The sequence below is a fragment of the Equus asinus genome, chromosome 15 (genome assembly GCF_041296235.1).
Source record: "Equus asinus isolate D_3611 breed Donkey chromosome 15, EquAss-T2T_v2, whole genome shotgun sequence".
Taxonomy (NCBI): domain Eukaryota; kingdom Metazoa; phylum Chordata; class Mammalia; order Perissodactyla; family Equidae; genus Equus; species Equus asinus.
Genome location: NC_091804.1, coordinates 2,402,527 through 2,428,760, shown reverse-complemented (window position 1 = coordinate 2,428,760; position 26,234 = coordinate 2,402,527). Strand labels below are relative to the sequence as shown.

The 26,234-nt window shown below is 48.6% G+C and overlaps 1 protein-coding gene and 1 long non-coding RNA gene across 7 annotated transcripts; one reads left to right on the top strand and one right to left on the bottom strand.

Moving 5' to 3' along the window:
* Positions 1 to 1,547: 1,547 nt before the first annotated feature.
* Positions 1,548 to 7,946, bottom strand: LOC123277364 (uncharacterized). The gene is made up of 3 exons (XR_006514254.2): positions 7,814 to 7,946; positions 3,065 to 3,210; positions 1,548 to 2,783 (listed from the first exon to the last, which is right to left on the bottom strand). It is a non-coding gene; the product is annotated as an uncharacterized lncRNA (long non-coding RNA).
* An 8,634-nt stretch (positions 7,947 to 16,580) lies between these two features.
* On the top strand, positions 16,581 to 25,845 carry GZF1 (GDNF inducible zinc finger protein 1). 6 transcript variants are annotated; one of them, XM_070485468.1, is made up of 6 exons: positions 16,581 to 16,713; positions 18,834 to 20,214; positions 21,605 to 21,699; positions 23,257 to 23,424; positions 24,020 to 24,177; positions 24,619 to 25,845. In XM_070485468.1, exons 2-6 carry the CDS (start codon positions 18,857 to 18,859, stop codon positions 24,865 to 24,867), a joined length of 2,028 nt encoding a protein of 675 aa, XP_070341569.1. In that variant the 5' UTR covers positions 16,581 to 16,713; positions 18,834 to 18,856; the 3' UTR covers positions 24,868 to 25,845. The 6 variants fall into 6 exon arrangements, with proteins under 6 accessions (XP_070341569.1, XP_044604206.1, XP_044604204.1 ...); XM_044748271.2 differs by having other exon boundaries at positions 24,573 to 25,845; XM_044748269.2 differs by lacking the exon at positions 16,581 to 16,713 and adding an exon at positions 16,731 to 17,173 and having other exon boundaries at positions 24,573 to 25,845.
* Positions 25,846 to 26,234: the final 389 nt, after the last annotated feature.

Genomic DNA, 26,234 nt, shown 5'->3' with positions numbered 1-26,234 from the left:
AATCTTCCTCACCAAAAAAAAAAACGTCATAAATTCAGAGAGCAAACTCCTCCTACCAGAACACTCACCTCCAAAGGCTTGCAGTTGAGAAACTCAGGGGATGTGGAGGTGGGTGCTGGGGGCCAGAGGGTGTCTCTGCCTCCAAGATGGCGGCTGGCCTGGCTGAGGGGGGGAGAAAGCATAGAGCCTTCTAACACTTAAGGCTTTGGGGGGATTTAAGTGAATGCAGGACTGTTTCATGTAAGAGCGAGCACAAGGTGTCCTCAAGGTGATAGAGTGCCCCCACTGAAGGGACCGTGGAGCTCATGCTGCCCTGACCGCATCTCACTGTCAGACATCATTTGCTCTGTGGGTCTCAGCTGTGTGGACCAACCACCCCGGTTTGCCCAGGATTGAGGGGGTTCCTGGATGTAAGCTTTCACTGCAAAGATCAAGAACGTCCCAGAGAAACTTGGATTAGGTGTTACCCTGCTCTCAGCCCAATTTATGCTGCAGACCAGCAAACTCGACCCGTGCTGTGGCCTCTGGACATAGGGAAGGAGGGACTGGGGCGGGGCTGCGGCCATTAGTGCTGAGAACAGGAGGGCATCACGGGCCTCAGAGGGGGGACATGTCTCACCAGCCACCAGGGATCCTGAGCACTTGAAGTGTGGCTTCTGTGACTGAGAAACTGGGTTTTCATTTTATCTTAATTAATTTCAATCTGAACAGCCACAATAGCCATTGGTCCCTGTTACTCTGGATGGCACAGCACAGGGAAAGCCCTGGTCCAGTGGAAAACCGGAGATGAGGAAGTGTTGTCACTGCCGGGGCCTGAATGCCCAGAAGGGACAGCGAGCTCCTTAGCAGGATTATGTCTCAAAATCAGACGGGTTTCTGCGGTATTTATCCGGCACAGGACATGAAATGCAGACACCCAGCTTCTGTCTCCTAAGGAGAGTTTCTCCTGCCATCAGGGCTCCGTGGAGGCGAGGCCTGAAAGACCTTGTTCCTTGACTTCCCAAGAACATTAGGAGCCTTACTGCTTCCTGCCTGAAATGAGGCGTAAGACGGGCTTGAAACCGCTCTGGGGAATACCGCCCGGATGTAGATGAAGCTGGACTTGAGATCCGGACTGAAGGGTTCCCTGGCCGCCCCGTTACACCAAGGCCCTTCCCTGCCTGCGCTTGGCCCTCAGCCTGCTCGGGGCTTCCCGATCCATCTCTGCTCCACCGGCTGTTTGGAGAGGAGGGTGACAGGGGACCAGTCAGCTTATTTTCACTGACTAGCGTGGGCCTAAAAGGCGATCCACTTCCAAGGACAGTGTGTCTTCCACCAGAATCAAGTGGGAGCAGAACAGATAAAGCTTTCACCTGAATCTGCTGCGTTAGCCTGATGGTGAGCGCCTTTACTTTCTTTCTAAGGAGTGGGTGCACGTGTGTGAGTGTGTGTGAACTCCTGTGCGCGTGGGCCCAGCCAAGGCGACTGAGCCTGCCATCCCGCCACAGCCGGTGGCCCTTCCCCAAACACTCCTCAACCACCCCCAATCCCAAACGCACAAACCTGGCAACATTCCTGTTGCGTTTTTATTTTTCAGAATTTCAGAACAGGGCCAGTTATAGGGTAACGAAAAAACAGAGGTCGTTACAAGGGAACCATAACAAACAGCAAATTTCTTAGCAGATGGGCTGCTGGTATTCAGTGTGTGAACTTCAGCCCAGCATAGGGCTGCAGCAGCCGCCTGCCACATGGGAAACGTGGCCTCCCCATTAGAGACCACACGGAAGGCATTCCCACTCTTAACGCCCTTCCCAACCCCAGAGCAGGAGCACGCGAGAAACTTCCTATTCATGTGGTTGGACCAAATGAGCAGTTTCAAAATGAAGGTCTGGTGGAAGTTCCATTGTGGGTCGCAGCCTTCAAACTTCACTGTCCCACAGATCACAATGGGGACCTTCATCTGGCTGTCCGTTTCGAGGTGCTTCACAGGCTGGCAGTGGACTGCACTGCCATGGGAGGAGCTGGAAGCCAGCGAGCTGAAAACCTCACCCAGGGCCTTCTGCCCAGAGACTGGGCTCCATCCCACATCAGTGTGGCATCCTCCACGTCCAGCAGGACAGTCGGTCCTTCTTCTCATCCATGCTGGGGTAGTAATCATCGACAAGCTCCGTGTCAACCTTGTACACCTGCTTGTGGCATTTCTTGAAACTGTACAATGAAGAGATCACAACCCCAGGTGCTGGACAAGGGGGCCTGGGAAAATCCTCCATCTCAGGACAGCAGGGGCTGCAAGCCTGGGCAGGGGCCTGGGAATGGCAGTCTTCAAAGACCGACCCCTATTTCTAGAGGCACTCTAGAAGCCTTCTAGAAAGCACTTCTCTGGACCCTCCCCTGGGCACTGGCTAGGGAGGCAGATCCTTAGACCCCACTACTGACCAAACAAGCTGTCCATGGTGATTCTGATGCGCGCTAAGGCTGGAGGACAGATTTAGGGGAAGGTCCCTCCTTTTCTCTTGCTGGGAGACTCTGAACAGTTGGAGGAGTACCAAGGTTAAAAGGCGGGCATTTCAGAGACATGAACAGGGCTCACATTTCAGCCACTGCTGCATGTCTCCACGCCTCAGTTTCCTCAGCTGTACAGCAGGGCTCGTCATCATACCTGCACAAATGCGTGCAGTGTTCTTCGGACAGAGCCTGCGACACGGCTCATTGTCCACAAAAGTGAGCAGGCCCGGTGTGCACCTTGCCAGCTTGGAAAGGACCACATTCAGAAGCTTCTTGATCTCCTGGTGTTCCCTGAATATCTGAATCGGAGTTAAAATGGTCCACAGGGCTCCCCTTAGCTTTGCTCACTGTCCACTTCACACCCCACCCCCAATTTCTCTTCTGCCATAATGCTCCAAGTCACTCTCCTCCTCCCCGAGGCCCCAGCTCCTGTGCCTCCCACCCCTGCTCTGTCAGGGCTTCCCCATTCCTTCCTCAGACCTCCCCACCACTTCCCTCTGCTCTGCCTGCCCACCCCTCTGCTCAGCCACTGTGGCCTTCCTCAGACCCAAACCAAAGCCACAGAAAGAAACCAACAGACCTTGCTGTGCCGGCCTCCTGGCTGCTGTGTGACCTGAGCTGACCTGCTCTGGGACCTGGCAGAGGCTGTGAGCCGGGAGGGCAGGACAGAGAGACGGTGGGCTGCCTTCTCTCCTCTCCTCTTCTCCACACCATGAGGCTTGTGGACTTGGGCCAGAATAAAAAAGAACCCACGGGAGGGGTTATTGAGGATCACTCCTCAGCTCAGTTAATTTTTTAAACTTTAGTTTTAGAATAATTTAAACTTTACACAAACTTACAAAAATGAGAAAAACTAGTAACCTCTTCACCTAGATTTGCCTTACAGTTAATTTTCTAAACCAGATTTATAAGTTCGTGTTCCCTTTCATCTGTTTCTACAGGCTGCAGATATAGCGGTACTGGCAATGTTTGTTTCGAGGTGCCCTTGCTGGGATGAAGGCCATGGGTGTGATGGGTGGAGGAGGGGAGAAGACGCTTACAATGCAGACTTGCACGCAGGACTGAGTGCAAAACCGCCCCATCGTCCTGTAATCTCAGTCATGGTGGAGGTGGGGCAGAACTGGGGCCTGGATGTGGGTCCCTTCCCTGTCCCACCTGCCCTGCTCTCTCTTAGGGCCCCTCCCTGGCTCCCGCTGGCTTCCTGCAACCCTCCCAGGTTGGGCAAGGTCTCTGCCCCAGGGAAGGCAAGAGGCTCTGGTGGGTCCGGCCCAAAGGCTGGACCTCTGGGGCAGCGTGCTGGGCAAGATGGGAGAGGGCGAAGGGCCTCCTGCAGGTAGGAATCCCCACGGGCAGAGAAGAGCCCTGGCCTGATGCCCGCCCTGCGGCTGCTCGGTACATGTAAATACAGAGGGAAGAGGACTCTGCAAGCTTCTGTAGGGTTCCGTGTGAGTTAGCCATGGCTTTATAATGCTGGATAACAAACATTCGCAAAACCTCAGCAGCAGAAGCTTTTATTTAGTTCAGGTGCCATAAGGCTGAGGCTTGGCTGATCTCATTTGAGTTTGCAGGTTCTCAACTGGGCTGAGCTGGTTCACCTTAGCTGGCAAGTCTCTGCTGCATGTGCCCTCATCTTCCTCCTGGGATCAGTGGGCTTTCCCAGGGTCATCTGATGGCGATGGCAGAGTGCAAGCAGGTACAGGCTTGACCTCTTGAGGCCAAGGCTTGGAACTGGCACACTGTCACTCCTGCATATTCTATTGGCCCAATCAAGTCACATGGCTGAGTTCAGGGTCAACAGATATGGAAATAGACCCTGCCTCTTAGGGGAGAAGCTGAAAACACATGGAAAAGTCGGTGGGCACATGTGGATTGAGGAATCGAGGCCATCGACTGTCGATACAATCTAGCCAACCCCTAACGCATGAGGGGTGAGACTCCTTTAGGAGTCTGGCCCTGCAGCTGAGACTTCACAGGGCAACGGGACTGGAGAATCCTAAATTTCCCACAAATCACTTGAAGATGAGTTTATCCTCTCAGATTAGGAAGAAGAGTCTGGTGGGAGCTGACTTTTAGGCTACATAGCTGTGGGGTCTTTGGGGAAGATCAGATATAAAATGTTCCTTTGTTTGACTTTAAACATCAGCCCTGCCTCCCCCACAACCTTGCCTAATTCGGGCAGTCTCTCCCTTGTAAAGAGCCAACTGGAAACTGCAGAAGGTTGCTTTGTCCTCTAGACACAGGGCTGGGCCTGGGTGAGACAAGGAGCCAACTAGGGTGCAAAATTCCAGGAGATGCTGCTCTCAGGGCCGTGCTGGTGCACGGTCAGCGTCTGAAGCAGCCCGGGAGCCAGCGCCTCCTTTCACCATGTGCCTCAGGCGCCCTCTCGCCTCACCTGAGTGTCTGCCCCATTCAGACGACCAACAGAAACAATCTGGTGGCCAGTCAGCTTTCCTCTTGCCATTTCCATGTGATGGGTGGGGGCAGGGTGGGAGTGGAGGGAAGCTTATGAAGAAAGAGGTGTTCACAGCATCCTGAAGGATGCCAGTGAATCCGGGAAAACGTTTGCTACACAGGACAAAGATAATTTCTTTACCATTTACAGAGCTTCTAAAAATCTAAGGCTTAGCAAAATGGAAAACTTGGAAAAGGACTCACGCATGCAGATCACAGAAATACAGATGGCCTACTGATAGCAGACAAGGTGCTCACCTCAACCGCATTTTAAAAATGCACGTTTTAAAGGAGGACCGTAGTGGATGTTGTGGCAATTTCCCTGGAATCCCCTTTGTAACAGGTTTTCAGGAGATCGAACTCCTGCTCATCTCTGGGTAAACCTCCTGATGGGTCTCAGGCAGTCAGAGTAATCCTGATACCAGCCCTGATATCGGTTTCCCCTACATTAAACCCAGCATAAATGGGGTTAAAACCACAGCATTCATCCTGTTTCCCTGCTTACTCCTCAGCTTCCCAGCACCAGAATCCATCGTCCGCCACGGAGGCAGACAACCAGCAGGCAGACAACCAGTGATATCCACCTGGAGATTTCCTTATCTCACCATCCTCTTCCCACAAGCAGCCTCACAGGGCCAAACACAGGCTGGTGGGAAAACGCCAACCAGCAAGGCCACAGGCTCCCCCTCCCTACAAGAGCTGCATTGCTCGCAACCTCTAAGACCCCTTGCCTCACATGTGTTGGAGAGATGAGGTGACTTTGAGGGCTCACTCACCTCCCGGCTGAGGTCACTCAAAATAAAAACACTTCCCTTGCCATAAGCCTGGCATTCCAGTTTTATTTGACCCCTCTTGTGTGGCAGGTAAAGAACCTATATTTGTGGCTGGGAACAATCCTATTGCCCCTTAAAAAGTGGCAGGTTCAGAGACCTGGGCCCAGCAAACAGAACTGAAGAGCAGAAGGGAAAAGGAAATTGTATTCTTGGTAGCTTTGATGCCTTATGGGACTAATCTGACCCCAAAGCCCATGTACTCCACCTGCAGGTCTTATGGGAGTCAATGAAGCCCTTGTAACATCTAAGACAGTTTGATGGGCCTTTCTGCAACTTGCAATCAGTTGTCCAACCAATATGAATCACCACTTTTCATATATCATAGTGATAATGGAGCAAAACATTTTGCTGTACCCAGTGTTGGCCAGGGTCCAGGAAAATGAGTATTCCTTCCCAGTTGTTGGGGGTGTTGATTGGTGCAAGCTCTTCTGAGGGCAAGTGCCATTTAAAACTCCCTCCTTTTATTCCGTTTCTATGGATATGTATTTTGCCAATGTTACATTTCTATGCATATGTATTTTGCAAATGCAATTGCCCAAATACCCACATCTTTATACAAGATAATTGGTCATAGCAGTCTTTGTGATATTAGTGAAAGCACCCTAAATGTCCAACAATAAGAGATTTAAAAGTTCTATTTCCAGGGAATGGATTATTCTGCAGCCTTGAAAACAAGAAGTGATGTGGGGTCGGTGAGCAGAGTCGTCGAAAGAAAGATTTCTTAGAATCTTAAGATCTGGCAGTAGTGCTCTTCTATTTAGAGAATAGAATAGCATGGAGACAGAACCCATGGGCAGTCAGAGCTGCTGCCCCAAGTTGAGGGTTAGAGCTAAATTTAAGGCATAGGTATGTGAGTTATCTCTTTACAAGACAAAGAATATGTAAAAAAGTTAAAATGGTATCAGTGCCCGCAGGTTCTGGCCATTTGGCAGTCCCACAACTTTTAGATAAGAATCAAACCGGATTGAGTAAATGGCAGAAGTCACCGCTTGAATATTATCCTCAGCTAAAGACAAAGGAGGATTGGGGGAGGGGGGTCAGTTACATGAGGTTGCCAGACAGTAAACAACTTAAGTCCTTGCCTCTGGCATTGATTAAGAGCTTCTAGAGATAAGGCCATCCCCCTTCTTCCTGGCACAGAGAGGGAGGCATCTTTACAGATAGAGGTTTCCCTTAGAAACGTAAATGTTTCCCAACAAAGGGGCAAGCAAATTCCACTCCTTGGAGCCTGCTTCTCATCTGTAGTTTTAAAATTAACCAGCCTAAAAATCCTCATCATAAACCGTTTTAAAATTAAGCAGCCTAAAAATCCTCATCACTATTGTGGGGAAAAGCCATTTGCTGCTGTATGTCCTCTTAGACTCTTCATTTTTTATACTGTGGATGTCTTGCTTTTTAAATTGAAATCTCAGTTAACAATCAGCAATGTGTTTTAGCAGCATTCAAGTTGTGGGCATTCGCAGAGCAGCCTCACTTCTCCCCACAGAACGGCCCAACCTGAGCCTGACCTGAGCAATGAAGTCTCCAGGTAGATGTTCCATTGAAACATATTGGGGTCTCATAAAAATACATCTATTTTAAAATTTTAAAAATCACCAACTAACCTTGTGAGAAATAATTTAAAGTTCTGGTAATTTGCCCAGATTTAAGGCAGGTGAAGTCAAGTGCTAAAACTCAAACTCTTGCTGGACCCCCAAGCTACCCTAAATATGCTTAATGTGATCTACTGGAGTATAACCTAATTTGTAGCATTTTAGCGCCTTGGAATTCACACATTAGGAAAATCACCCACTAGGCGGCGAAATCGGTCCTTACTAGAGCCAACCTGCGCCCGGGCTGCAGGCCGCCCGCGACCCCCACGCCGCGCCCGCAACGGCCCTCTGAAGCCACAGGTCTCCGCCCAGCGGGCCGACGGAGGGTGGGCTGCCCGGCCAGCAGGGAGCATTGGAGGACAGCGGGCAGCTCTGCAGGGAAGACGGGCGCACCACGACCCTGCAGCCGGCTGGCCACCAGCCGAGCATTGGGACTCCCTAAGCCTTTTCTACCTGCGCCAGCTGAACGCTTAGCCGCACTTCCGGGTCTCACAGCTGGAGGCTGACGTCATTATCCTGCGATCTCCCAGGACCAATTGACAGCCTCCCTGACAGCCAATGGGCAGCGAGTGCTGCGGTCCTGCCCCTCCGCGGCGCCCTGGCGAGCGTGGCCCGACCTGCCGGGTGGGCGGCAGCGACGCGGGCTGGCGGGGCGGCGGTGGGCGGGGCGGCAGCGTCGCGGGATGGCGGGGCGGTGGTGGGCGGGGCGGCGGTGGGCGGGGCGGAGGGGCCGCGGTGGGCGGGGCTGGGGGCTGGCGGCAGCGGCGGGGTTGCGCACGCTGCTTCCGTGCTCATCTTAGTGGGCTTTAGACTTTGGTTCCGTTCCTTCCAGTCCACTTTTATAGATTTGTTTTTAAATTATATTGTCTCTTATATAAAATACTGTAGCCTTCTTTACTCATTATAATATCTTGAGCCTTTCCCCAAGGCATTAAACATTTTTTCCAGCTTTATTGAAGTATAATTGACAAAATTGTGTATCTTTAAAGTGTACAACGTGATAATTTGATATATATACGCACGTTGTGAAATGATTGCCGCAAGTTCCATTCAACGTTTTTTAAAACGTTATTTTAATGACTCAATAATAAACCGCCGCATGGGGATATAAAATATTCAGTTGTCTCCTTGTGAGAGTAGATTGTTTCCAAGTTTCCACTAATGTAGCGCGTTGCAGTGAACTCCCTTACGTGAAAATTGCTTGCTCCCTTTTACTCTTTCAAGAGGGCTAAGTTACGTGGTTATGTGCATAGTATGTGTGTATATATATATTTATTTTTCAACTGCCCCTGAGCTTGCATTTCTTATGCAAACTGCTGCTGCATCAAACAGTAAGTTTAACTCCAGGTCAGTCTGTGGGTTTCCTTGGTTTATTATTGTTTTTATAATATTCCATTGTCTCTGCCACGTGTACTTTTTTTTTCTGCTTTATCTCCCCAAACCCTCCCTGTACACAGTTGTATATCTTAGTTGCAGGTCCTTCTAGTTGTGGGATGTGGGACGCTGCCTCAACGTGGCCTGACGAGCAGTGCGATGTCCGCACCCAGGATCCGGACCCTGGGCCGCCGCATTGGAGCATGCGAACTTAACTTTTTTTTTTTAAAGATTTTACTTTTCCTTTTTCTCCCAAAGCCCCCAGGTACATAGTTGTATATTTTTAGTTGTGAATCCTTCTAGTTGTGCTATGTGGGACGCTGCCTCAGTATGCCTTGATGAGTGGTGCCAGGTCTGAGTCCAGGATTTGAACCAGCGAAACCCTGGGCCACGGAAGCCGAGTGCACGAACTTAACCACTCGGCCACGGGGCCAGCCCCCCATGCCACGTGTACTCTTATGTGAATTATCTGTGTTCTTTGCTAGCTTTGTATTGTATTGCCCCACTTCAGGTTATTCCGTTTTCCTGCCTCCCTGACCAAATGGAAAAGAAGAAGCTGCTTGTGAGACAGAAAGCTGCTGCCTGAAGCCTGGGAATGTCCTGCACCCTTTTACCAGCTGTGCTGTTCTCAGGCTGTGACGCAGCACCTTGTTCGCCTTGGGACCCTTATAAATAAAGGGAGCATTTCTGGTCCACAAAGCATCTTAGCTGCTTCAAGCAGTTGCTTTAAGGACTTTGTCTCAGAGATGAGATGTCAGGTATTAAAAGAGAGATTGTTTTAGGTGACATTTGCACAGAGGAATTTGTCTACATTGCAGAAATTGACCAGAAAAATTGCACCGAATGAGAGAGGTAGCTGAGAGACATGAGTGCCAGGGTCTGCTGGATATTTGTGATGAAAGGAGGGCAAATGGAAGGCTTGGAGTGGCGTCACTGAAGCATCAGGTGTGAGAGACTGGGGGATCCTCACAGTCTGTGGGCTAGGGCTGGAAAAAACAGACCAGGGACTGCTTCCCAGTGATGTCTCCTGCGAAGAGAAAACTGTAGGATGCACGTGCACAGAGCCTCATCAGCAGGGAGTGACCCCTTGAGTGGGCAGCTACAATGCCCAGATGCAAAGGGCCCGGTGGGATCAGCCTAGAGACTAGAAATACCCTGTGGTCAGATGCGAGGGAGCAGAGCAGATGGGAGCCGCGGCAGAGGCGATGGCCAAGCTGCCTTGCCCTGGTAGGGAAGCCCATGTAGTTACTGCTGTGGTCTCCGGGGATCCCAGGGCCTGGTGGACCGTGGGCAGGCCTGCACCAAGCTCACAGGCAGGATCAGTGTCCTCTGGTCTGGCCATAGTGTGTGCAGGAGGTGTTTCTCCAACCGCCAGAGAAGCAGTGCTCCCCCAGTGCCCTCTGACAAGAGGATAAAGTGTCCTGTCCCCTGGGGGCATGAAAAGAGGAAAACCTCCAGGTTTGTCCTCCTGTCACAAAGTACAGTGGACCAGGAACATTGAAACCTACACCAGCAAGAAGCCATAAGTGTGGATGTGGTTCTCCTGGTTCTACAGAGCGCTGCCTACACGCTCATGCTGCAGGCCACACAGTATGAGTGACTGTGTGTGACAGTGTGTGAGAGACACACACACACTTTTACACTTGTAATCACTTTTCATCTCTTTGACTTAGTGTTGGAATTGCTTAGTGAAGAACCAGCCAAAGGGACAAGACATTTAAATCGCAGATAGAAATATTTGTTTAGTCACCAGAGAGCTAAGATTACAATTTAGTTTGGAACCTTCCTGCTGGACCCATCTGTTTCAAACACTACAGTAGGCCAGCGAGTGAGTCCTTAGCTAACGTTGATTGATTTATAAGAAGTCGAACTTGCACCAGACATTCAGTTGAAAATAATAATAAAATCTCAAACCCAATTTTAATTGAGTGTATGAGAATTTTTACATTGTATTATAGATTCATTACGAAAGAAACCTCTTTCATATATAACTACATTGTAAGTATAATGGACTTGTATTTTAAGATGTATTGGTTTGGGGACTTTGGAATAGAAATATTGAGGCCATAGATTTAATAGGCTTTCTCTCCTGAGAGCATATCTTAGTGCCAAGAATTTTCAGATAGGATTAGAAAGTGACGGTGTTAAACCGAGGGGAAGGGCAAAGAGAACAGCTCAGCCTCAAGCTGGTTAGAGGCTAGAATGGAGGAGTCTGCCCAGGTGTATTAGTCAGGGTTCTCCACAGAAACACAACCAGTGGGGGGTGGGGTGGGGTGGAGAAACGTATGTAAGAAATATATATGGTTTATTGATATATAATGTGTATAAGATTTATTATAGGAATTGGCTCACATAGTTATGGAGGCTGAAAAGTCTGGCAGTCTTCCATGTGCAAGCTGGAGAACCAGAGAAATGGGTGGTATAACTAAGTCCGAGTCTAAAGGCCTGAGAAGCTGGAGATCAGAGTAGGAAGGCAGGAAAAGATGAACATCACAGCTCAAGAAAACAGAGAGAATTCGCCCTCCCTTTGCCTTTTTGTTCCATTCGCGCCCCCATAGGATTGAATGATGCCTCCCACATTGGGGCGGGCGTTTCTCTACTCAGTCTACAGAATCGGTGCTCATCCCTTCCAGAAACAGCCTCACAGACACACTCAGGAATGATGTCTTACCAGCTATCTGGGCATCCCTTAGGCCAGTCAAGGTGACATAAAACTAACCATCACACCTGGGATAAGACCAGAGACTAGAAAAATTGAGAGGAAGAAAAATCTCAGTTGTTAAGTGGGGTATTTTGTATTTCTGTGTAATTCATCCTTATTATTTCTATAAAGAAGCCTGCTAATTGCTCTTCAGTATTTCTGCTGCTGAATTTATGGATGCCTATGTTCTTTTCTTTACCTGTTGGCCCTGCTCACAAATATTATGTACAGATCACATATTTCCTTTCCTGTTCCTTAGAGAATTTTAATCAATTTCCCCTGGTCTATTGCTGGATAATTTGAAGATCTTTTTGGTTCTGATGTTCTGCAATTTCATTACATTGTGAGTAGATGTGAATTTATTTTTATTTATCATTCCCAAACCTGAGAATTTCTTTATTCAATTCTGGAAAATTATCAGCCATTATCCCTGTGAACAGTGCGTCTCAGTCTCTATTTTTTGCCTTCTTGAACTCGTATTACAGTCATGTACTGCATAACGACGTTTCAGTCAGTGACGAATCGCATATGCGAGAGTGGTCCTGTAAGATCAGTGCCCTATGGCCTAGGTATATAGGCCATGCCATCCGGGTGTGTGTAAGTACACTCTGAGGTTTACACAACAACAACACCGGGTAACGAGCGTTTCTCAGAACACAGCCCCGTCATTAAGCCGTGCCTGAGTGAATATTAGACTTTCTTATTCTCTCCTGTCTTTCTTAACCTCTCTTTCTTATTTCCTGTCCTACGTCTCTATTGCACTCTTGGCAATTTCCTCAGTTCTCTTCCCAATCCAGTAATTCTTCAGCTGTGCCTAAACTACTATTTAACTCATCAACAGAGCTCTTAATTTCAGTGAGTATAGTTTAACTTTCAGAAGTTTTATTTAGTCCTTTTTCATATCTGCTTGCTCTTTATTCTTACTTTTCCTAATATGTTTAAGTCCTTCTCTTGTTTTGAATAATATAAACATGTTTATCTTGTAGTTCTTCTGAGTGTGGTACTGAAGTTCTTAGGGTGCACCCTGCTGTCGGTTACATCGCTGCCTCCACTCACTCATGGAAGCCTGTTCTTGTGTTTCGCAACTTTGCACTGTGAGTTTATCTATGGTGAGCAAGACCCTGTGAGCCTGAGCTGGGAGCGTGTCCGTCCCTCCAGAGTGGTTTTACATCTGTTTCTACAGGTGTCCTTGGGCCGTCTCTGGCCAGAGACCAGGTTTTAGGTTAATGTGCAGTCTAAGGAGTTCCCAGGTCTCATGGGTAGCATAATTTTAAACCCCAACTTGACATGTCAGATGGGCCCATAGTTATAAATCCTCAGGGGAGACGTTTATACCTCAAGCTCAGGGTGAGACCAACAACTTTCTTGATTTTCTGTGCTGATGGATAACTATTTTTTCCTAATCTTTCACTGGGGATGGGGTTCTTTGCGGGTTTCAGCTTTATGCAATGATCTCACCTGTTTCCGGACTGTGTGTGGGTGTGGAAATCCAGACTCCTAAACTATTAAGACTAGACCCACGGCCCCTTCCCAGGGCAGCCACAGCTCACTCACAGATTTGATTTTGGGTTCCCTCTTCATTTCTGGACCCTAGAGATTTCCCAAATTTCTTGTAAACTCAGCCATGCGTTTGAAAAGATGCTTGTTCTATTTAAGCCTCCATTTCTATGTGTTTGTAGCAGGAGGTTTTCCAAGTTATCACATAGTTGGCTCTATTGCTCGAACTTCTCAAATCTTGTTTCTATAATCTAACTTGGAAAAGATCCTTGGCTCTTGGCAGGGTCAGCAATTTAAAGTGACACATACCTTTCCTTCTGCGAAGTGGGGCTATAATGCAACTGAAGAGAGAAGAGAAATTCAGTGACCCTAATTATTACAGGTGGGAAGCAAAAGACCAAGGGGGAGAATTGGCCATTTAGCCACATCTGCAGTCAACACTGGGACATGTACACTCATTGTGCACATGTTCTTTTGGTAGAAGAGAATGAGTGTGTCTTCTGTATCCTACTGTAGCAGCAGCCTGCCGTGTGCCCATTCCAGATCAACTCCTCTGCACCCAGAATGCCTGTAAACAGCACATGCAACTTCTTGCCTATCTCTGTATGTTCTAGGATTCCCACCAAGGAACTGCCTTGTTTGGACACTAGGTAGCAAGGAGCCTGCACTAACCCACTGAGCCACTTTCTTTTAGCTTGTCCAACACCGTGGTGAAATAGAATGCCAGGTTAAGTGTAGACACGCGACATTCCCATGGCCTCCACCACGTCCAGGAGCTTTTAGACAGATAGGTACTGATAGACTAGGTGAGGTGCTTGCCCAAAATCACATGGTGAAGTAGCGGCATTTTCGGCCTAGAAGCCACGAGTTTCTCATCAGCCTGCTTCCTTCAGTCCTTTTGTCCCCATGTAGTCCCCCCACAGAGAGGACACAGGCTCTGTAAGGCAGCCCTCACTGACCATCTCTTTCTGATTGTTTACTTCGTTTCTTATAGACACACTGTTCATGTAAATGAGTTTTTATCCACTGAACAACTTGTTTTTCTACAGAATAATACATGAATCTGGACAAGATAAAAACCTTGGCCAGTGTACTGGATGGTTGTCTCACTCACCAGCTGATCAGGGGCAACAGACTATGAAACAGATGGTAGACAAAGCTTTATAGTCTTTTTCTCTTTGGCCACTAGGAATCTCTGAGCCAAGTCTGTAGCCTGTTCTGGACATAGTAGGCTCTCAGGGCATCATCTCTATACTTTCGTGCTTCCTATCCTCTCTTTTTTACATTTAGAAGTATTTTCTGAGTTTCCAATCAGCAGAAGAAACTCAAAAGAAAAGAGTGACTGATATCAAAAACTTCAAAACCTCTCTGAGGAAAAAAAATATATATACACAATAATTAAGACCATGTGGTACTGACATAAGGATAGTCATATGGATCAATTGACTAGAGTTGAGAGTCCAAAAGTAAACCCTCACATTTATGGTCCAAATGATTTCCAACAAGGAGGCCAAGACAGGGTAATAGGGAAAGCATAGTCTTTTCAACAAATGGTGCTGGGACAACTGGATAATCACATGCATAAGAATTAAGTGGGACCCCTACCTCACACCATATACAAAAATTAATTCAAAATGCATCAAAGACCTAAGCGTAAGAGGTAAAACTACAAAAACCTTGAGAAGAAAACAGGTGTAAATCATCATGACCTTGTATTAGGACCTGGTTTCCAAAAACAAAAGAAAAAATAGATTGGATTTCATCAAAATTTAAAAATCCTGTGCTTCAAAAGATACCATCATGGGGCTGGCCCAGTGGCACAGCAGTTAAGTTCACACATTCTGTGTGGGCGGCCCGGAGTTTGCTGATTCGGATCCGGGTACAGACCTATGCACTGCTCCTCAAGCCATGATGATGTGGCAGGCGTCCCACATATAAAGAGGAGGGAGATGGGCGCAGATGTTAGCTAAGGGGTAATCTTTCTCAAGGAAAAAAAAAAAAAAGACACCATCATGAAAACGAAAAGAAAATCCACAGGATGGGAGAAATATTTACAAATTATATTATCTGATAAGGGCCTTTTATCTAGCGTATAAAAAGAACTCTTACAACTCAAAAAAAAAAAACTAAAAAGGATCTGAACAGAAATTTCTCCAAAGGAGATATACAAATGGCCAACAAGCACTGACGTGAGAAAGCAAATCACCTTTTTGTAATGCAAAGCAAAATCATACAATAAAAAATGATTCTGGACCTTCCCTGGGCCATAAGTGAAAACTGTGTTTATTCCAATCTCCTTGAATCGTGTAACCAAATATAAAGATACTGTGCTGAAGCAAAGATGCCTATCATGCATTCTTCAAATCTTGACTGAGCACCTGATGTGTGGGAAGCTGGCTCCCGCTGGGAAAATACAATTAAAATCAAAATCTTCCCGTTACCCAGAAACCTTCTCCACAAAAGGGAGTAGAGAAAGGAAACACTTTCATTGTTGAGTAAGCATTAAACCAGAATTGGATGGCATCACAGGCAGCTGGTAAGAAAGAAATGTCACCCTTTCCTGTGGCCAACCAGGTACAACCCATTACCTATATGCTCTCAACTAAACACTAGCTAGTGCTCCACTAGAGGACTTGGCAACACTGTTGGTCATACTGCATCCTAACTCCACGCGGCAACTGGGATGGCCATCGAGGTCAGTTAGCGCTTTGGTTATCCGGAGGAAAAACACACTTCTCATTATCTTTGCGACAGGAGTTAGTTTTGCAATTTGGAGCAAGGCGCCCGCTGAAATCAGGCGCCTCCACTCTCCGGGAAACTGGAGACGCGCCACCCCCTCGGACGTTTACATTTCAGAGCCGGCTCCCAGCCCTAAGGACTTTCCTAGGTTCTGGGTCATAAAGCTGACACAAGGCCTAGCTAGTCTTCAAAAGGATTTACATACATTTCAGAGAGGATAAAGTATTCATAATGACCAGTTTTCTATGGTAAATGCTCAAAGAAAAAGGGGGAGCGAAAACTATTTCCAACAGGAGGAATTAAGCCTCCTATTTTAATCTGATCGTGCTACACGCCCAGGCATTACCAGCATGACCTGCGGCGGCTCGCACGGGACCCGGGGTCGCAATCGGCCGAGCACCGGGAGCGGGAGCCCAGGGGTCTTTCAAAGCAGGCCGGGCCGGCGGGGCAGCACGGTCCCGAGCCGGGGCTCGGACTCCGAGGGAGGGCGGCGGGCCCGGGGAGCCAGGCCGGCTGCGCCGGCGCCTCCGGATAAGCAGCCGCGCCGCGGGGACAGGGAGGCGCCGAGCGGGTCCCAGGAGTGTGTCCGACCGAGCGACGTCCGGAGGAGGGCGGATCCCACCCAGGCACGCCAGCACGCACGCCGCCCGCGGCCGGGGAGGGGCCCGAGCGTGACCGCGCCCGCCGCTCACGTGACCTTCGGGGCGTGCCCCGGCCCCACCCGCCGCGCCGCAGAGCCGCCCTCCAGGCCTTCTGCGCAGGCGCAGACCTTGGTGGCGGCGCGGGTCGCCGTCCTGCACTGCCGGACCGACGCGCGACCCCCACGTACGGACCGCGTCGCTCTGCCCCAACGGCCTCCGCAGTAGGACGTGCGCGCGCAGGCACTCCCCCGCCCCGGGAAGGGGCGGGGCTGGAGGGGGCGGGGCGGGGCCCGCGGCGGCCAATCGGAGCTGCCCGCGCGGGTGCCGCTCCCCGCCCAGCCGGCCATCGGCCCCGCGGGCCTGGTCCGGCGGATGCGCGGCGGCAGCTGGCCGGCTGGGAGGTGAGTGCGCTGCCCGCGCCCAGCCCGCCCTCTCTCCGGCCGCCGCCTCCCGGCTGTCCGCGCGCAGGAGCGGCCGGCCGCGCGGGCCCCTCCCGAGGAGCGGCGGGCCTCGGGGGTGCGGGATCCGCGGCGGCCCGGGGCCGGAGGCCAGGCCCGATCTCGCGCGCGCCCGTGGATGCCCGGGGCCGAGCCTGCACTCGGGTCCGCCTGCAGCGGGGCCGCGTGCTCTTCGGAAGTCTGGAGTCGGGGCCCGCGGGCCGGCGCCATCGGAGCCGGTGCTGGCTCGGGCTCGCGCCGGGCTGGAGCGCTGCAGACCCTCCGGTGTGGAGGGGCCGCCGACGTGGGCTGATGCTCAGGACGGAGGCGGCGGCCGGGGTGCCAGCCAGTTACAGTGGGAGATGCAGCTGTCACCCAGGCCGAAGTGTTCCTGTCGCCATGATCCCTGCCTTCTCTCCCTGTGGTGGGCAGAATGGGGACTGGTGCTCGGAAGCCGCTGCACTGGGTGGCTCGGCATCCCTGTCAGGCCGCCCGTGAGTCCGCACGGCTGCTCCCGGCCGCGCGGGCCGAGCTTTGGGAAGCGCAGGGCTGCTGGCGGGGTGGGTCTCAGGCTGCGAGCCGGTGCGGCCATTTCTCCGAGCCGGCTGGAGTCGGTCGCCGCCCCGCCCGGCGCCGCGCATCCTTTACTCAGGCCAGGGCGGTGTTTGCAGTGTCTGAGTCTCCTTCAGGTGACACTGGTCAGGCCTCGTGGATGTCCTTTTACCGTTGAGCTCTCCGAGGGCGGCCTTTTCCTGGTTGGGGGGCTGGCGGTTGCGGAGAGCCGGTTGTAGCCCCAGGTACTGAAGGCAGGGTGGTGGATGCGACTGGAGAGGACGGAGAGGTGGGCTTGGGGAGGTGAAGACCAGTTATGCTCTAGACGTGTTGAATCTGAGGTGACATCAGAGAGCTGGCTAAAGGAGGTCAGAAAGAAGGGGGGTGGAGATTTCGGAACCAGAGCAAACTTGAGGAAGAAGGTAGATTCAAGAGCAGAAGGTCGGGGACGAACTTGAGGAGAAAGCACACATTCACAGAGCCTGAATGACAGAAGAGCCAGCAGAGCCGAAGAAATGACCCAGGGTGGCGTGGGGTACCATGGAAGCCAAGGAGGGGCGACTCGGGCGGGGTGCTGATGAAGTCTGCGATGCCCACTGCTGTGGGACGATCCAGGGAGCAGAAGTTGCTGTCTGCATGTGGCAAGGCTGAGCTGAGGGGTGTGCTGAGCAGCTCAGAGTCCAGAGTCCACCAGGCTTAGGCCCAGGCTCCAGGCCCAGCCCAACCACTTACTGTGCCCGTGTGGGTTCCTGATCTGTGAAATGGGATGATGGGCACCCAGGGCTGGCACATGGGAAGCCAGTAACAACTCACAAGTCTCAGGCATGGCTGTAAGCGCTTGACATGTTTGCACTCCTTGAAGCCTTACGATGACCTGCCAAACCTTCTGTAGAGGAGGAAATTAAGGTTCAGAGAAGTTACGTTACTTATTCAAGATGACACAGCTTGTAAAAGCTGTGGAACTTGCCTTACTTCAGTAGAGTAACAGTAATTCAAATTATGGAGTGTTGTAAACAGCCATGGCTTGTGGACTACTTTTCCGTGAACTTTTTTCTCATGGAAAGTAGTTATTTATTTATTTGGTTGTTTTCAAAGGCAGATATGATTCTCTAAGGTTTGCTCCCAGACAGTGGTGGCTGTATGTTTTGTTTTAATTATTTGGTTTCCTGATCAAAGGACTAGATATTATTGTTGTCATAAATTCTGTTATAGTTTTGGGGCCTGTGTCTGTAAGAAAATTACTGCTTTAATGTATTTCATTAATTAAAACCTTAATCATTTATGTTTTTCTTCAGGGGAAATCTTAGTAATATTCTATTTTTTCATGCACATATTATCTTATGAGGGTGCATCAGGAATTGACTTCAGAAAACTAAGAAGCGAAGTGTGATTTAAATGTTTACATGAGAAAAGTTAGGTTGAGGTTGTTAATCAGTTTATATCCTCTAAAGATCTGAAATAATCCTCATAATTTTTAATCCTTGTATTTCAGTGATTGCTCATTCATGAATAATTCTTGATTTTGTTTTCAGAGCTGTTTTGGGAAAGAAGAAACATGGAAAGTGGTGCAGTTCTGCTGGAATCCAAATCCTCACCCTTTAACCTTCTGCATGAAATGCATCAACTCCGTCTTCTCGGTCACCTGTGTGACGTGACTGTCAGTGTGGAGTACCAGGGTGTCCGCGAAGAATTCATGGCCCATAAGGTGGTGCTGGCAGCCACCAGCAAGTTTTTTAAGGAAATGTTCCTTAACGAGAAGACTGTGGATGGCACTAGGACTAATGTCTACTTAAACGAAGTGCAAGTTGTCGACTTTGCTTCGTTCCTTGAGTTTGTCTACACTGCAAAGGTACAGGTGGAAGAAGATCGGGTGCAGCGAATGCTGGAAATGGCTGAAAAGCTGAAATGTTTGGACTTATCAGAAACTTGTTTTCAATTAAAGAAACAGATGTTGGAGTCGGTGCTTTTGGAGTTGCAGAGTTTCTCAGAGTCTCAGCAGGTGGAAGGGAGCAGTGGTGCCCAAGTCACTGTGGCTCCTGGCCCCCGGGCAAGTGCAGCTCTGGATGGTCCTGTCGCCAGCAGCCTTGCGGATTCCCCAAATCCCCCGGTGGCGAGAATTAACAATGGCATGCTGTCAGATATGCCCTTGAGGAAGTCCAAGGAGAAACCAGACAAGAAAAAAGATGTAGTTAAGCCTCCCTACCCTAAACTCAGAAGAGCTAGTGGAAGGCTGGCCGGAAGAAAGGTCTTTGTGGAGATCCCTAAAAAGAAATACACGAGAAGACTCCGAGAGCAGCAGAAAAGTCCCGAGGCCGACATGAAGGACTACAGGGGTCCCCAAGTCCCCAGTCCAGAGGCGGTGGGCACAGAGCTGGACCCAATTACAAAAAACGAGGATGGCACTGCTGGGGTGGAGGTGGAGGAGGGGCTGCAGAAAGCAGGGCGGGGCGATGAGGAGGACGAGGAGGACCAGGAGGCAGAGAAGAGGAAGAGCAACTTTAAGTGCACCATCTGCGAGAAAGCCTTTCTGTATGAGAAGAGCTTCCTGAAGCACGTCAGGCTCCACCATGGGGTGGCCACCGAGGTGGTTCACCGTTGCGACACCTGCGGCCAGACCTTCGCCAACCGCTGCAACCTGAAGAGCCACCAGCGCCACGTGCACAGCAGTGAGCGCCACTTCCCGTGCGACCTGTGCGGGAAGAAGTTCAAAAGGAAGAAGGACGTCAAGCGGCACGTGGTGCAGGTGCACGAGGGTGGGGGCGAGCGGCACCAGTGCCAGCAGTGCGGCAAGGGCCTGAGCTCCAAGACGGCCCTGCGGCTGCACGAGCGGACGCACACGGGCCACAAGCCCTACGGCTGCACCGAGTGCGAGGCCAAGTTCTCGCAGCCCTCGGCTCTGAAGACCCACATGAGGTGCGGGCGCGTGGCTCCGGGCGAAGGAGTGTCCTGGGAAATATCAGAGACCCTATGAAAATAGCTTTTTTTCAGAACGTGGCTTATTCCCTTGAATGCATGTTGAGAAATTGAGGTTCTTCTAGCATTTGGACCAGTGTGGCTATCTCTCTAGATATTTCACTTCTTAATTGTTCCCTCGACAAGTTGGGAGGCTCTTTTGAGACATCTTTGAATTCTGTCTCTGGGTAGAGATGCTGAGAGACTGCTCTTCAACACTATGGAATCCCGTAGTGTTCCTACAGGCCTCAGGCCGATGAGGACCCTCCTTCCTCCTGTCCACGTTCACACACAGAAGCCTGACACGGAACTTAGTGTCCCCACCGTAGCAGAGGGCTGCTGAAAACGCCAAGCCCTGCACGTCTTGTCTGCAGGCCTGGGCTCTCCCCCTCCCCAAGTAGCTTCTGGTGCTTACTTCCTGGGGTACCTGAGGGGTTGCAGCTAGTTATCTTTATTTCTCTCTTCCTGACTCTTCACTGAGAACTTGGGCCTGTGACCACCTGGGTCCTACAGTCCTATTAAAAAGACCTCAGTGAGATGACAGTGAGGGCCCTAGGACATCACTCTGGTCTTGTCTGTTGGTTTCCAGTCTTGGAAAGTGTGCACTGGGTAGTCTAAACTCCAGAATTAGTACCGTGTTTTCTGTTATTTGCGTCTGAACTGCAGTTGGGTGACAGCATTTACACTTGACATCCGGACAAGCAGTCTTCTACCCTGTTCTAGACCTGCCCTCAAACCTGGGCCAGCCGTTGGGGTTGGGGTGGTAGCATGGTGTTCATCATCTTTTTACTCTCTGTAAGGTTAAAAACTTGGCGTAGGCAGTGCTCAGTAAATCGTCGTTGCTAGCTACTTCGTGCTAGTTGTGACATTAAAATGCTTATATAGGCTCCTCAGAAACCAGGCTTGGTCAGCATTTTGAGGACAGTTCTTTCTGGACTGGTTATGTCGTTATCAGGAAATGATGGTAAAGTTTTTGATCATGTGGTACTTCGGCAGCACTAGCTCCTAAGGTGTTTGTGGTCGAGTATTCTGAATGAGGAAGTTTTACAGGTATTACACGGTGCTAGTTAGTTTTTAAAAATATGCAAAGGCTTGGTCTCTGCCTGCCCCCGCTGTCCGGCATAAGGCAGACGTGGGTGACATCCAGCGTCTTCCAGGAAGCATGTCGGCCTGTTGGCCTTGTGCAGAAATGGCTTTGGGGATGGAGATTATGGGCCTCTTTACCTTTCACTCCAGTCATTCTTGTCTGGTCTCTTGAAATAAACTATCTTTGCAGGCTAGAGTGGAAATTGTATTGTAAAGTGAGGTTTGAAATACATCCTAAGTTATCATCTGAATGTTGTACTTTCAGAATTCATACAGGGGAAAAACCTTTTGTCTGTGATGAATGTGGTGCAAGATTCACTCAGAACCACATGCTGATTTATCATAAAAGGTGTCACACAGGTAAATACTCATGCTGCTGTGATTGAATGTCTTTCCTAGCTGTAGAAGGAAACTGCAATTTATTAATTTAGAAGTTGGCATCTACCAAAGTCGTGCAGGTTAAAGCCATGATGGAGCTTTTCCATCAGTAAATGAGCCAAAATGGACAATGAAATATGCCCACTGCTCCAGGGCTGTGTGCTCGTGGCGATGGCCTTGCACACTGGGCAGTAGGAATGTGCAGGTGACTCTTAATGTATCGAGAGGTATGAAACAGTTCCTACCCGAATTCCATTTCTAGGCATCTGTTCTAAAGAAATTGTTCAGAATATGGAGAAAGCTATATGCTATTATCTCTCTTCTTGCTATTTCTAATAACAAGGAACTGGAAACAACCTGACTGTCTAACCAAAGGAAGTGGTTCAGTAAACTTCTCCCAGCTAACGACCTGGCTGTCCCCAGTAAGGGCCCTGAACAGTGTGAAAAACTGTGCTTGGATGTTGACTTGAAAAATACACAATTAGGCATAGTTGTTAATCCCAACTGTATTGAAAACCTGCACGTAAAAGACTGGAAGAAAATAAATTATGTGATGTGTTAAGGTGGTGGAATTATCTCATTTCTACTTTTAAAAATTTTTGTGATTTTATTATGTAAGGGAGAAAATTTAAGTTGGCTTTCTTCTGATTCAGCACAATAACCCTGAGGTTTAGAACCCTGTTGTATATGGTACAGAAGCATACAGAGTCTGTCGAATAACTATAGTTAGCATACTAACCCAGTTCCTTCTTATCTGCTTGCATTTTTAAATTTTTACTTCTAAGCACTTCAGGTTCAAATGCAGGCAAGATAGAGACGAGGCATTTAATGACATGAATTTCTAGACTGTAAAATGAGCAGAAGTGGCGTCTACTGGATGCTTGGGGATGGAGGTGAAGTTAGGTCACACTGATAGATTGTTAGAATTGGTCATCTGGTGAAAATATTAATATAGTCAGATTTTATTACAGCCAGTATTTTTAATGTTTGTGAAATCAGGGGCACACCTAATCATCAGATGAATTTGATTTGTGGGATTAAAGGACTCAAACTACTTACTGTGAAATGGTATTGAACATTTTTTTCTCGTCCCATAAGCCAATCCAGGTTGACTGGGAGTTGCTACTCCGGAATAGTCATGCTTGTAGGTCTAATGGGAACTTCCTTGAAGAGACTTTGATTGCGATAAAGACCCAAAGAAGTGCTTTGAAAGGTCCAACAATTCCTCCAAACAAGTTGTAAAATTACTTTGTTTGGAATGACTAAATTTCCCAAACGTGAGCTGCTGAACAATGCCTCTTTAATTCTAGTCTAGTGGAATCTTCCTTGGGATTTCCAAGGGTATTTTACAACGGCTGTCGGCAAGTAGCAAGCGTCTCACATGAATAGATGTTTTATAATAGTTTCAACTGGAGAATGTAACACACTGCCCATCCGAGCACTGTTGAGTTCGTGTGGGTTTAAGAGTGTGGACCCACTCTTCCAGTGTGTTCTCGTGCCTGTATCATTTCTGGCTTTTTGTTTCATCTTTCCATGTAGGTGAAAGACCTTTTATGTGTGAAACATGTGGCAAGAGTTTTGCTTCTAAGGAGTATTTGAAACATCACAATAGAATCCATACTGGATCCAAACCCTTTAAATGTGAAGTTTGTCTCAGGACTTTTGCCCAGCGGAACTCACTTTACCAGCACATTAAAGTCCACACAGGTATGGCTGGGATGTCACCAAAAAGGGAGTTCAGGGTGGCAAGAAAAACATCTCAAAAGTTTTTGATTTACTGGAAAATTATGTGGAATTTAGCTTTAGCAAAGACCTTTGGCCAAACTTTATGTGTCATAATAACATTTTTATATTTTTGAGTTTCTAGTTTCTGGCTCTAAGAAACTGAAGAGGTATGAATGTTTGAATATGGATGTGGATACGCGAACATTTTAACATTAGAATTAGAGATAATGATCTGTACATATTAGGTGCATACACACATGCATGCAAATTCAGCTGTTAGGGGATTTGGGATTTTATACTCCATTACTGTGGGGAATAGGTGAAATGTCTATAGATGTAATACCAGCTGCTTGCATGGGTGTTGGCTCTTTTCTGGCGTAGACCATAAACTCCTGGTGTTATAGGGATGGTCAATCCGTGCCTGTGAGTTCACCCTCATGTCGTTCCCAACATAGCCTTCCTTGTGGTGGAATGCTGACGTTTCTAGCAGTTTACAAACAGTGTTATTCCAGACTGTAAACAAAATAAGGTACAGGAGGCTGAAGAGATCAACCAGTAGTTTTCTTTCCTGTCTCAGGGGAACGTCCCTATTGTTGCGACCAGTGTGGTAAGCAGTTCACCCAGCTCAACGCTCTCCAGCGCCACCATCGCATCCACACAGGAGAGAAGCCGTTCATGTGCAATGCTTGTGGACGGACGTTTACTGATAAGTCTACTCTCCGGCGGCACACTTCAGTAAGCAACAGTCTGGCTTCTTTAAGAATGACACACGGCTGGTCCTTAGGGACGCATAACCCTAGTAGTCAGAAGTGCTGTCACCATTCCATAAGGTGGTTGTAGAAGATGACAGGTCTTTCTCAGGCTTCCTCTGCAGTGAGTACACTCACAGTGTGAATGAAGTGCAGGACCAAGTCTCGAGGCCCAGGAAGGCACAATCTGTGATAAGCGGTGGTAGAAAGATATTTGACCATTAGTGAGAGGGCATTTTGCTGCAGTAGAAACTAAATTTGTTGAAGAGAGACTATTGTTTTAAAAGACAGACTTGTTAGTAAGTAGCTGTGAATTGGGAGACTTACAGATACTTGTTCAGAAACACATCAAGTGACTTTTGTTTTGTGTTTGATTTGTAGATACATGATAAGAATACTCCATGGAAGTCTTTCCTTGTTATTGTAGATGGCTCACCCAAGAATGATGAAGGGCACAAGACTGAACAGCCTGATGAAGAATATGCGTCATCCAAACTTTCAGATAAACTGCTGTCTTTTGCAGAAAACGGCCATTTTCACAACCTGGCCACGGTCCAAGACAGCGTGTCTGCCGTGCAGGAGAACAGTTCTGCAGACACGGCCTGCAAGTCACATGATTCCATGGTGTCCCAGGACGCTCTGCTGGCCACCACCATCAGTGAGCTTAGTGAGCTGACTCCGCAGACAGACTCGATGCCCGCACAGCTTCACTCTTTGACCAACATGGAATAAGAGCTTGGAGTTACCTGCCAAGCAGGTCTCATCCTGTGTCTGTGTGTGCTAAGTGTACACAAGATCACGTCAGGGGCTAAGACAAAGAACTGTCTCTGGGCAAAGCAGTGGGCAAGAATGGCTTCAGCAGGTTTCCCTGAATTTTTGCTAACTTGCACGTCTTTAAAGCTTTCTCTTAAAAACCCTGATCTGCATGACTTCAGCTACACTTTATCAACAAACAAGGCAGTTAACATAACCTCACTTAATTCTGGTGTAGGTTGTATGTGTTAATCATTCTAATGCTTGATTGTCTTGATGTTTATGAAGTGTAAACAACTGCTTAACTTTACAGTACAGAGCATTGATCCAGCTCATGAAATTGTCTCCCTGGTGTCTTAGGCTGCCTTATATTTCCATGTGTGTTTATTTGTGATACTTTCAAAGTATTTTTCTACAAAGCTGAAATAAAACCAGGGCCATGTATTTTCAGCTGTTTCTTTCCTGTTGAAGCAAATCAGATTTGCTCTGGGGACCCTCGAATGGTACTGAAGAAATGGATAATTGCATTCATTCCCTTCCACCCCCGTTTGTAGGCGCTAAAAAGGAATGACAAATTGAACACTTGTGAAATAGCTTAGTATAATGTCTACTTACAGCACATATGCAGCTAGGAAATTTATCACAAAATAACATTTTTTGGGTGAGGAAGATTGGTCCTGAGTAACATCTGTGCCAGCCTTCCTCTTTTGTATGTGGGACCCTGCCACAGCATGGGTTGATGAGTGGTTTGTAGGTCCACTCCCAGAATCTGAACCCGTGAACCCCAGGCTACTGAAGCTGAGGGTGCGAACTTAACCACTACACCATTGGGCTGGTCCCACAAAATAACTTTTTTTTTAAGGAAGATTAGCCCTGAGCTAACATCTGTACCCATCTTCCTCTACTTTATATGTGGGATGCCTACCAGAGCATGGCCTGATAAATGGTGTGCAGGTCCACACCCGGGATCCGAACCAGTGAACCCCAGACCGCTGAAGCAGAATGTGGGAACTTAACCGCTGCACCACCGGGCCAGCCCTCCACAAAATAACTTTTGAAATGAAATGTGGCTGTTCAGTTCCATTCTGGAAAGTCTGATTAGGTAAAAGCTGTCCTACCAAAGATTATAGCAGCAAGCAGTGTAGTAGTTTTTGCAAAGAGGTGTGAAAAATGAAGCAAGGGGCTTTAGAACACCTGAAACATCAGTACAGTCATTTTATTCATGAGTAGCAATGAGATGATTGTGGCAAATCTTAGAACACAGAGTATTAGTATTTTTGCTAGGTTTTC